General features: G+C 38.6%; 2 protein-coding genes across 3 annotated transcripts in view; both read left to right on the top strand.

Moving 5' to 3' along the window:
• Positions 1-7,450, top strand: part of PPP2R5C (protein phosphatase 2 regulatory subunit B'gamma) — a 79,808-nt gene extending 72,358 nt beyond the window's left edge. Inside the window, exons 15-16 of one of the 2 annotated variants that reach the window (XM_027730843.2) lie at positions 1,989-2,105; positions 4,515-7,450. In XM_027730843.2, coding sequence (XP_027586644.1) covers positions 1,989-2,105; positions 4,515-4,646 — 249 coding nt within the window. In that variant the 3' untranslated portion in view covers positions 4,647-7,450. The remainder of the gene's footprint in view (positions 1-1,988; positions 2,106-4,514) is intronic. The other variant, XM_027730844.2, reaches the window with a different exon arrangement.
• A 4,845-nt stretch (positions 7,451-12,295) lies between these two features.
• DYNC1H1 (dynein cytoplasmic 1 heavy chain 1) overlaps positions 12,296-12,647 on the top strand; it is a 45,081-nt gene continuing 44,729 nt past the window's right edge. Inside the window, exon 1 of the mRNA XM_027730842.2 lies at positions 12,296-12,601. Within this exon, the coding sequence (XP_027586643.1) occupies positions 12,331-12,601 (271 nt within the window). The 5' untranslated portion in view covers positions 12,296-12,330. The remainder of the gene's footprint in view (positions 12,602-12,647) is intronic.

The following is a 12,647-nucleotide window of genomic DNA, read 5'->3' as shown; positions in this document are numbered from 1 at the left end:
ATATACTGTATTGCGGTTTGAAAAGTTATTGTGCAAAACTTTGGAAAAATATAGAGATGCCATAATTGGTTTCTCTTGAAAAGCTGTTTTGCAAACAATATATTACAAAAGAGATCTTTCTGCAAACTGTGAGTTATGACTGGTCAGTTTTCCTTTGTGTCAAATGGATTAAAGTAATATTGTACGTCCTTGTCTGCTGCATTTGTTCTCATACGTGCACTGGGCCGGTCTGCTGGGGAACCTGCACCTCAGGTTCTTCCGAAAGGAAAACATCCTGTCAGGCATTACTTGATGTAAATCAAATTCTGATAAACAAAGGTCCTTTAGACTATTCATTATATTTTGAAATTATGGGAGAAGGGAATGGTTTGGCCTGGGTTCCCCACCCCCTTAATTTGCTTGGAGAATGCTGCCAGTTTTCCTTTATCTCAATCATACTGCTATGAATAAAAAGACCCCGAACATTTAAATTACTTTACAGACAGAATTTTACTATACTGCAGCAAGAAACTTACTGTACTGTGTATTTCCAACACAATCTAGCTGAGTTTAAAGTGGTGAAAGAGGGAGAAACCGTTTTCTGTAAACAGAAGTGGGACACTTTCTGATCTCAGTGCTATTTTAAAACAGAAACCATAAGGTAATCTTTTTGTCTAAGAAGGAGGAAATTCGTAAATGTTTTTTTCTTCTTGTGGCATTTCTCAGGGAACAATTACTAAACTGCTTAAATAAAATCTGTCAAAGTTTTAAAGAAAGTCAGTTCACAACAGATCAATTAAATTAATCAAAAAGGGCTGTTCATATGAAAGCAGTAATTGACTTTGACAAAGCATTTATCTAATGAGATAAGCCATACAAAAGCCTTGCTTGAAGAGTACCTGATATACATGGTCATTTGCTATCACAATGAACTGTTGCATGTTTGATTAATAAGGGAGATTGATTTGTAGTAATAACAAAAAAATTTCTACAGTGTATATTTCCTTTTCTTACCAAGTAACTTTTTGTAAATGTATATTTTCTGAAACTTGTTAACACAACCTTATACAGTATGTTCTGCATAGTATACTTGAGAGCTAATAATTAGAAGCAATTAATTAATTTTAATACTGAGTGCTCCACTGAATTAAGGATATAAATGCTTTCAGCACTCTAGATAATGGCTTTTAGGGGTTTCTTTTTTTCCTGGAATTCCTTTTAACTTTTTAGTTTGTCTAATGACTGAGAATTCTTGTTCTTCAGAGCTACTCCTGACTCTGCATGACACAAGAATACATTTTAAGGTTTTAGAATAATTATAATCATTAAATCCATGCATTAAGTTATTGGTATACTCAGATACTAAAATATTTATGAGGAAAATTGATGAAAAATCTGCGTGCATAAGTGAGTTTTGAATTCAAGATCATATACACCTCATCGGAATTAAAATATAAAATATTGAGATTGCTGGACTGTAAGAGTTTTTACAAGATTTTTTTCTTTTTAATTCTCAAAAGACTTTTATGACTTTTACTTTCTGAAACAGAAAAGTTTAATATTTTGTTTTGAAATTATATTAAATGTATATTAACTATATTTGATCTTTTGACAGTGTATTGTCTCTTCCAGCACAGAATTGCACCCAAAAGTAAAATCGTTGTGTTTGGGTTGCTACGTGGTTCACAAATCACTAGGCAGCGTATAAATGAGGTTTCACATAACTAATTGCCCGAGTAGGCGTACTGGCAAAATCTGAGTATTTTAAAATTCAGTCTCAGATAATCAAACCATGGGGTTTTTTATGCTCACTGTGTTTTTCAGCAGGATGTTTCTGCCAAACACAAGTATTGGAGTTCCATTCTAAAATTTATTACTTGTGCCTGGAAGCATAATATATCGAAGCTAATCTCATGTAACTAGTCATATAATTCAAATGCTCAAATGCACTCTGAGTGTTTAGGTATTACTACTAAGAATGATTATTTTAACACTTTGCATTTTATTAGTACCCGACATATAGTGACACGAGTTTGCTGAACAGTCCTGTTGCAATGGAAACAGATGGGCCTTTAATTGAAGATTTGCAGACGCTGAAAAAGACAGTGAAAGAAGAGGCTTGTCAGGTAAAGCCTTGTGAAGATAGCAAAGTGCTCTCATTTGTTAATTGATTTTTAAGTGACTGTTAATCGCAGACAAAAACTTCTGTTGTGTTTTCAGCCTTGTAACCGTTTATCCTGGAGTAATAAACTTCATCACACCTGCTACTTTCAAGTGATACTGTAGCAGCCAGGAATACAGTGTTATGTTTCTAATCTAGTGAATCTACGTAATAGTTTCTTTTGACATTTCTTCTGCAGAAACTTTGGGGTTTTTTTCTCTTAGGAATAGCTTTTTGCGTCATAATGGGAACAATAATTATGTTTTGAGGATAGCTAGAACTGTAGCTAAAATCTACCACATCATGTTCTAGTCTCCTCTCTATAAAACAGCTTTGTTTTTTCATAAGAAAAACTTGGCATTAGAATCTCACTATATTTTGTACATTTTTTTTATTTGTTGTTCAGAGCCTTCTTAGTGGCTAAAGCTCCTGTGTTTTGAAAAGATATGTAAAGTGTGCTTTTGTCTTGCCCACTCATGGGTCTTCCTCCTCAGTCCACCATCTGTCAGGTTCTGTTACCAGCTACAGAACAAGGACTCTCAAGGTCATTTCCATCCTTTTTGTCTTTAGCTAATGCTTACTAATCTTCAGGTATTTTTAATTTATTCAGTCAAGTAGAACTCGAATACCAGGATTCAAACTAGATATTTCAACTTGGAGCTCATGGAAAATGGAGAGGTGACAGGAAATATTGCAGTATCACTAAGATTTCTGGTAGAAATATGTACTATATAGTACTATGAATATATCTAAGTCCAGCAAAGTTTAAGACCAGAGAAATGGAGCTGGAAAGAAGAGTTGAGATTGCAGATAAAGTCTGTTAATTTGAACCACTGTATCCAATAAGACATTTAATAAAAATAAGCATGTGGTCAGCCTTACCTCTTGCATTACTTAAAATTCCAGTGTCATTATCCTGCAAGATTATATTTTATTTATTATTTATACTATAGCATTTTGGATGAAGGTCTAAATAAAAGAAATGCTGAAATGCCTCTAAGACATGCTCAATGATTGTTTTTTAAACACTTCTGTATGCTGTGGATTCCAGCGCATTACATGTAAATCTTGGTGGCTGAATTATATCTCTGTCCAAGGCAATGAATGAGGTAACATTCTCCTGAATGGGAATGCTCATTAGAGCTAGTCAGTGAGGAGCACTGGGCTTACTAAAGTTTCTAAACCTCTGCCTTGCTTCAGACCTTGGAGAGCTTAGCCAGTGATGGGGAGAGGGGCCTCCTTTCACTCACTCCAGAGCCTAGTACCAGTGCTAGTGGAGAAAGGTACAAACAAAATTATTTTGCCTTTCCTTGCTCAGAAAGTGTACAAGGAGTGAGTGAGATGATTAAAAGGTTATAAGCCAGTTATTCAAAGGCGAAGATCCTGTCCTAGTGAAGATAACAGAATGTTTTCAAACAGTAACCCTTACTATTAGGAAAAACTTCTAGAAAGCTGTGAGAAGTATAAGTTTGCAAGAAGATGGATAAGTTTGGGTCACCAGAATTGATATAAGGATTAGAGTATTGCAGAAAGCAAGCTAGGTAGCATTCCTGCATCAGTCTCTGAGAGGACACTTGACGGACCATTGGATATCCCTTGCTAAGTACCATCAGAAATTAATGTTAAAAGGAGCTACTACAGCTGTCAGGTAAAAAGGCAAGTCAAAAGGACAGCTTAGTTTGTTTCTTAAATTAAACTTCAAAAGTGAGAAACTATGTTAAAATCTATAGAATGTTAAAATCTATAGAATTGCAGTGAAAGTCAGGTTTATGCCAGAGGTCAGCAATGTGGCAGAATGTCCTTACTGAAGAGGTGATGGACTGACTGGAAAAGTAGATCGGGATTTTTTTTCTGTACCAGACTATGTGAGCATTTTTAGTGAATACTGTTTGCCACAATGAAATTTGACCACTGCGACTTACTAACTTTTTGAAAATGCTAGTAAATCAATGGCTAAGTAAAAAGCCAGTCAGGTTTTTTGTAAGGACTTCTTTATAGAAGAACATGAATAAACAGGGTAGGTGAGAGAGACATGGGAACTACATAAAGGCACCATTACGTAGTTTAAAGATACTTTGATAGGAATACTGTGGTTTTGAAGAGCATTGGTAAAATTGGTGAAGTGGTAGTAATGTTGTGATTGTTAATAGCTTAGAATTTCTTAGTTGTTTCTAATTTTTCCTCTGAACAAAAAAGTGGGTTTAATACTTGAAACTGCATAGCTGGTAGGGTAAAGAGAAGAAAGTATAAACTTCTTCCCATATGTTTTTTATTTCTTTTCCCATAAGTCAAAATACTTATGTGCAAGAAATATTCTTAAGTAATTGTTTAGTAATTAATAAGTTTGGCCAACTTTGTTCTATTTTCATTTCAGGCACAGAAAGATCAGAAAAAAGATCGTCCTCTTGTGCGACGCAAGTCAGAACTGCCTCAGGATATCTATACCATGAAAGCCTTGGAATCACATTGCAGAGCTGATGAATTAATATCACATGATGGGCATTAAACTATTACAGTGAAATATTATTTTGGAGGAAAAGTTTTTTTCTGGACTCAGTTCTACAGTAGAACTTACTTTTTTGTGCCATACCAATCAGTTACACAAAGTCAAAGCTTTCTTCAACCCAGTTCTGTAGGCAATAACTTAATAGAGTATGCAGCTCAAGATTAGTAGTTCAAACAATGGTAAATTACCCAGTTCCATTTGCAGAATATTGGGTTGACTATAATCAAGTGGACACAATTTCCTGGAGGTGTTGTCACAGTACCAACTGGCTGATAACATGCAGTTTTTGTAGTCGTATTTGAGAAAAACATTCTATAAACTCTTTCCGTCTAAATAAGTGAATGACCAATAGTTGGTACTAATGATAAATGTGTTTTTCAAAAGTAAACTTATTTCAAATATAAGTATTAAACTTTTTCTAGGATTTCTCACCTTTACAGTTGTTTCCACATTATTGCTGTCCTGTAATATACCAGCAGTTTTGCAAATACACAATTATTCTTTCGTATTATAAAACATGGCTTACAAACTGGTAACATTCGTGACAATCCTCAGTCATCATTCCTTTCTAAGAATTCTGTAAAATCATTTCTCTTTTACTTAGGATAAAGATATATATATATCTATATATACCACATCCTAATCCTTTATGTAGATTTAAAGCCATATCTTCCAGTCTTTAGTGTATAATATGGCACCAGTATTCCAGGTATGAACTGGTAGAAGATTTTTTTCCTAAAATGAAAATTTGTTTACTATGACTGGGAATAGACTGAATATGAAATTTCATTTTAAGTTTTTTCAAGTCAATAAAAGAACTCTTTTGCTGTTTTCTCCCTTATCTGAGCTTTTAATACTCAGCATTTTTCTTGGGCTCTAGGAGTTCAATATTCTGTGGCAGATATTATGTGTGATTTCAGTTGCATCAGTTTTTATCTGAAAGGTGAACATAATCTTTCAGGTGACACAAGATCATAAGCTTATTTTTAAAAAAAAAAAAAAGGAGAACAGACTCTTGAATTCCATTCTGCTTCTTTCTAAATGAGTCTAAGAGCTGAGGAGATAGTGACCATAATTTTACCGTGAAAATATTTTTTGTTGTTGTTGTAAAGAGCACATGTGCTGCAAATACACCTCACAAGTGAACTGAAAATGCATCTGAGTTGCTGATGATCTTCAAATGCTGCTATATATTCCACAAGATTACTTGCATGTAATGAGCTTTTTGTTGTAGATGGAAAAGCACGGGAGGAAAATCTCTTTAAAAATATAGTGCTTTGTCTTCAATATTTGATTTCTCTCAGGGTGGCCAGTATTTTGACTTACTTATCCTGCTTAAAAGCTGTTTGAAATGTGTTCTGCTATTCTGAATGGGTGATTAGTTTCTTTTGTCTCTGGCAGTAACATGATATAACTTAATGTTTAATGTCTTGATGCATAAAGAGATAAAAAACGTGGCTTCTTTAAAAACAGTTTTGTTCTACTTTTTAAGGAAGTATAACATCTCCTGCATCCATAAAAAAGAATTGCTCAAAGCAGACATTCATAGTAACCTTGTGCAGATGTAGTGCCTGCTGTTTGTTGGTTGCATTTAACATTCAATTTCCAATATTTGTTACGTTGTCTATTGGAAGAAAATTGTGAGTGATAAATATTGGCTTACAACAACTAAATTTCAAGACCAACCCAATCTTTTAAGTGGAATGTCCACTGTGTCTGAAAACATTTCCTGTAAAACTTGAAAAGAATATGCTTTACCATTAGGATAAACTATATGAAAGCAGTTTAAAGATGCCTTCTCCTTTTGAGGGAAAAAGGGTGCTTTTTTAATTGTTTAAAGCAACGTCTACGTATTTTGATATACCATTGTTTGAACTTCCATCTTTAGCTGGTAGATTATCAGTTACCTTTGATTTTGGGTGTTCAGTATGTTTGTGCAAGAGGTCGCTGAAAGGAATTATTCCTGTGTTACCCAAGGGGGGTATAAAAAAGCTGTATATCAATGTTTGATTGATTGTGTGATGCTCAACGTATAGGGACATCTTTCACTGTCTAGATTTTATTTTTGTTCTTTATTGAAGATGAACACTCACCAAAAAGGGAAATATTGTGGTATTTTTTAGGGCTTGAAGGTCTCTATAAAGACATGTTTGAAGTTTTGGGCCACTAAACATTTGCTTAGGCAATATTCCAAAATCTATCACCACTAATTGTTTAGCATGTTTATTATCAATATTTATATACTTCTTATAATCCTGTACTAAACAATTCTAAAACTAATACATCCAAAATAAAAAGAAAAATTGACGTAGAATTTTGGTGACTGTTGTTCTTCATAAAGTTCTGTCTGACACCTTCCCCCCATTTTCCAAAATTACACCTGTACATCAGGAATGTCAAAAGTAATATTACAAGTGTCTTTTTAGTGTGGCTTTAGTATGGCTTCATTTTAATATTGTACATACATTGTACCTTGTTTTATGGTAATAAGTAATAAAAATGTAGACTTCATATTTTGTACAGAATCGTCCTATGTACAGAATAAAAAGTTCCTAGAAACAGCAAAAATAGGTAAGTGGCACAATTATTTTTCATTAGACAATATCTGTAACATTATGCATTAGTGGAATGTTAAGTTCAAATGTACCTACATATTTTTTAACATTTTGTAATTCGATTTTTTGTTCTGGCATTGTTTCTGAAGAACTTCATACACCTGCCATTTAATATGCTTTTATCTAATTTTAAAACTTAAAAAAAAAAAGGGTGTATTATATGGACAAATAAAGAACATGTGAATTTTACTTGTTCATCATGAAACTAAATTTAACACAGGGGGTTTGGGGGTGTGTTCAGATTATTGTTTGCACAGTCAGCTGTACAGATGAAAATAATTTCATAATTTCACAAAAGCAAAAGAAATATGGAAAGGCCATTACCAAAAAAGAAAAAGAAAAAAGAAAAAACAACTCAGGAATAATGGATATTCAGTAGAAAAAAACAGACTTCAGTTGTAGAGCACCAATCAGTACTAAAAGGAATTTGCTAAAACTCCAATCTACAATTATGGAAAATGCACCTTTCATACCACCATATTTTCCCCTGTAACACTTCTATATTGACAGTGTCAAGCAAAGTAGCCAAAAAATCGAGGATTATATTGTGGTAGGTGGTAGGTGGTCAAGTGGCAAAGATGTAGTGAAAAACTGAAGTCTGCAGTAGGAGTTGTTTTCCCTCTGCAACCCATAAAAGTCTTCAAAAGAACTAAGGAAGTAACTCGCATAAAGCTGACATTCAATAAGGGGAGTGTTGGGGGAGAGGGTGAACCTGGGATCAACAGCTGACTACTGACTTGAGTTATAAATGTAAGATTTTAGTTATAAATTAGGGCTTTGCATACTGAAACAAATGGCTTTCTGCTTGAGCTCAGTAGTAAACACATCACATCATGAATGAAAAACTAGATATTGAAACAACTGAGAATCCAGTCATTCACTTAGGGAAATTGGGGTCAAGTATCTCTCAAAATGCAATATTTTTAAAATACTGACAATGATGACATTTTTCCCATATAAATACCTTACTGAGTTGCAAGCATGTTCAGGAAGTGACCCTTAATCCTTTCTCTCTAAGGGAATTAAACTTGGGGGCTTTGACCAACAACCTTTTTTGGCATTGCTTTCATGGTTTGGCTTTGTAGAATTGGAAAGGAAGGTGCTGGTGTAGCACCCATTGCTTGTATTTAGAGGTTTGTTAGATTTGCTTTATGTGCCTCCCAAACGTACTTACAGGAGATCACTGTGATTCCAGGTTATCCCAATGTTCTGGAACACATTACAGGCCACCCACCTGAAAGTGGAGCATTTCTGCCCCTCTGATCTTGTCCTCGCTGTGTGCAGTGAGTGTGGAGACTGACTGTGTATAGCTAATTAAGAAATGCCATTCTAATTACCATATCACTGTCTCCCTGGATTAGTTTCTTTTCTATGAGGAGACTTGGCTCGAGCTGTCTTTACCTTATGAAATAAAGCTTTGATGTAGTTAAACATTTTTGTATGAAGAAATTCCCAAGGGAGGATTTACTGTGGAGCTAAAGAAGGTAATGGATTATCCCTTCCCCTCGTAATTGAAGAGCAGCACGACTGTAGCTGGCTTTCCCTGGGCCCAGGCACGAGGGAACTGCACTCACTCCCACACCAGGGAGGGCTGCACACACACAACGTGCAGGGGAGAGGGTAAGGGGAGAGGGCTTCCACTGTTTAACTACAAAGGGGAGAAGGGCATTCACAGAATTGCTTCAAACTATTTTAGATATTTTTGTGAAAACCACACTGAAAAGGTTCATGCTAGCATGAAGGGTTTGCCATGGCAATTTTTCTGGTACCCTGGCTGTAGAATTAAAGATGCAAGAGGATTAGAGATGGGAAAGCAAGTGATTTGCTCTGATGGTTATTTGTTTGGGTTTTTTGCTTTGTTTTTGGTCTCAAATACTACTAAATTATTATTAAGGATAGGGAAAGAAACTTTTTTTTTTCCCCTTAAGTTGTTCCTTTTATAAAGTGTGAAAAAGGTTCTGTTTCTACATATGTTGTGTGGCATTTGCCAGGAGCAAATCTGGTCTGCCTTGACAAATCATAGTTCTCATTCTCTGAAATACATATCTTTAGTTAAATTGTAGGGCATCTGTGTCATACTGTCAGTCTTGCTGTTTGCGTGACTGATTTCAGTGGCTTCTCATACCTGTGAGAAGGGCCAGGTCCTTTGTGTATCCAAGAAAAGGACATCTGTAATTAACTAGTGAAAGATCATGGCAAACTATTTTTCACCCTGACTGAGCAAGCTAAAGCCTTTTCTCTCCATAGGCTTTAACTGCACAAGAGAACTTGTGCAAAAAGCTAGTTTGTCTTGTCTCTGCTTCAATTTCCCTTTACTTACTTGGTATCATTCTCCCGTTCCCTTTGGCACAGTAGATAAGGATGAAGTGATAAAGGAATACAAAGTGTCTTACCTACGCTAGCTTTTAGTTACAAGTAGCCTAACATTTAGATATCAGAATTCAAGACTTGTTCTTTATGCCATAAAGTCTTGTCAGACTTGGTGCATTTCTATTTCTAAAACCTACTGTTGGGGATTTTTTTGACCCTACTTTCTCTGCAATTTGACAGCAATATATATAAATATTTGCTTGAATTGTGATTTCCTATCCCTGTCCTGCTTTCTTCTTACCTCCTAACTTTCCTTATTTGTATTTTTTTTCCTGGCAACAGTAATGAAATATTGTATCTTACTTTGTAAGCTACAAATATTCTGTCAGGTTTTGGTGCAGCAGGTGATGATTCCTCTAGAAGGACAAGCATGCCAATACTTGGAACCACCTCTTGAGCTCACCTCCAAGGAGATGCGAAGTTACGCTTCACATGCATCAAAGTTGCTCAAGAATATTATCAACACCCTTTTAATGAACATCCTGAAGGCCACAATGTTAATTTATCCTGCATTTTTGGATGCTTGGCCTGTGCTGGCACTTACTATGTGGATGTAAGAAGCAGCTTATTCTCCCCCTATTGGAAAGTAATCAGACACCACCAGATATGGGATAGCTTTGGAATTCAGGCAGCTTAGAAAAGTTTGCTATTTTTTTCATGTGAAAACCAATCCTAAAACATAACCTACATATAGAAGAATGATCAGGTGTGAGCAAACTAGACTTTGGAAAATGGCAATAGGGAAGTGTTTTATTAAACACTGTCTCTAACTATTCTGTAAATACAATATTCAGATAGTACCTACAGCTATTTTCCTTCATCAAAAATAAATTCTACCTTTCTAGTGGAGGGGGAAGGTGTTTAAATGGTTTTGATTCATCAAAAACCAATCACCTCTTTTGGTGCTTGTGGTTGAAACTTACTTGCTGAACAGATCTTTTTTTTTTTCCCCAACCAAGAAGGTTTGGTGTTTCTATTACTTAATAAAATCAGTATTTTGTCAAGGTTCAACTGGACTCATAAACCCTTTAGGAGCCTACTTGAGCATGGCATGCTTTTTCCCTTAGTAGAAATGGAGGAGCCAGGGCATGTGGCTGAGCTTTCAGGATTCCTAGTATTGTAGCTGGACCTAGACACTTTTGCTGAGTTACACTTGTGTAGTGGCTTACAACTCAGGACTTTCTTTGCCAGGCAGGATATTTCACCCCAGCTTCCTTCTTGTGCAGCACATCTGAACAGATCCTGGATCTGAGGGTCTCTGCATTTCCCTGTTTATCTGTCTGAGGAAATGCATGTGGGGTTCAGAGGCAGTTTTTGCTTCTCTTTTGGGGCCAACATTCCATTTACCACCTACATATGAGCAAAAACTGAAGTTTCAGTCTGTGGGTCACCCACCATCCCTAGTGTACTTTTGGAGAGTCAGTGGAATTGCTTTGGGACTTCACAGCCCCCTCTCCAAGACACATTCAAGTGCCAGCCAGGACCAGGGGAGGAGGGTACTTGTTTGGTCACAGAGAAATGGGATCATCCATCTCAGTGGCAGTGAGCTAAACTCATCTAATACCTTGATCAGTCAAAGACACTGGGACGTGGCAGCTGTAAAAGACCTTTAAGAATTTTTAAAGATTAGATTTACTTTTTAATTAAAGTCCCCTTTTTCAGTGATGTGCTTTTGCTCCCTGTGTGTCCTTTGTGTTTGGGAAACAGTCTCACAAAAGACTGGGACTAATGGTTTGGGTGCTGGATTCATTAAAGGATAATTGCAGGGCTGGCTGGGCTGGGTATATAAAGCCCCCGAGGTACAAGAGTCGGGGGTGGCTCTTCACTGAAGAAGCCTTGCAGTTGGCCTGCTGCTATCTTCGTGGGAAAATGTCACTTGTGCCATCTGTTAAGGCTTCTGGGTTAATTTTCCACGTGAAATAAACATTTTTCATTCGGACAAATGAGCCTCGGAACTGCTTTGTCTTCCAGGTCCTGGGGCGGCAGCAGCAGCAGCAGCACACGTCTGGCCCGGGCGGTGCTGCCAGGGCGCTGAGGCCTGGAGGGGGGGGGGGGGTTTCCCCTTCCCCCTCGGATCCCGCCCTCTTCTTCCAGAATAAATCACTTAGATAAAATCCTTGTGGAAGGATTTCCTGAAGGGAACCCTCCAGTACCTGAAGGGAGCCTACAGGAAAGATGGAGGGGGGACTTTTCACAAACGCATGTAGTGACAGGACAAAGGGGGGATGCATTCAAATCAAAAGAGAGTAGGTTTAAATGAGATATGAGGAGGAAGCTTTTTGCTAGGAGGGTAGTGAGGCACTGGAATAGGTTGCCCAGAGAAGCTGTGGCTGCGCCATCCCTGGCAGCGTTCAAGGCCAGGTTGGGCTTTGAGCAATCTGGTCTAGCGGAAGGTGTCCCTGCCCACGGCAAGGGGGATGGAACCGGATGATCTTTAAGGTCCCTTCCAACCCAAACCATTCTGTCATTCTATAAATAGAATAGCGAGGCCGCGGGGAGGCGGGAGGAGCCGGCGGGAAGCAGCGGGCAGGCGGGGGAGCCGCTCGGAGGCTGAGGGAGGCGGGCGGGGCGGGGCGGGCCGCCCGTCCCAGGCTCCCCCGCGGCGCGGCCGGGCGGGGCTCGCAGCGCGGCGGGCGGGCTCAGCCGGGGCGCGGCGGGGCGGGCGGAGCGCGGTGCCGGCCCGTGTCCTCTGCCTCGGCATGTCCGACTCCGGCGGCGGCGGGGGCGGCGGCCCCGGCGGCGAGGAAAGCGGCATGGAGGTGTCGGGCTCGGCGGTGCAGAACGTGGCCGACGTGTCGGTGCTGCAGAAGCACCTGCGCAAGTTGGTGCCGCTGCTGCTGGAAGACGGCGGCGAGGCGCCGGCGGCGCTGGAGGCAGCGCTGGAGGAGAAGGGCGCCCTGGAGCATATGCGCAAGTTCCTCTCCGACCCGCAGGTCCACACGGTGCTGGTGGAGCGCTCCACGCTCAAAGGTGAGGCGGCAGCGGGGCCGCCGCCGTGGCAAAATGGCCGCGGCCG

This window comes from Pipra filicauda, unplaced genomic scaffold, assembly GCF_003945595.2.
Source record: "Pipra filicauda isolate LSUMZ 115617 unplaced genomic scaffold, ASM394559v2 scaffold212_size3012638_pilon, whole genome shotgun sequence".
In the NCBI taxonomy this organism is placed as follows: domain Eukaryota; kingdom Metazoa; phylum Chordata; class Aves; order Passeriformes; family Pipridae; genus Pipra; species Pipra filicauda.
Note: the sequence above shows the minus strand (reverse complement) of the source record. Positions and strands in the feature narration are given on the sequence as shown.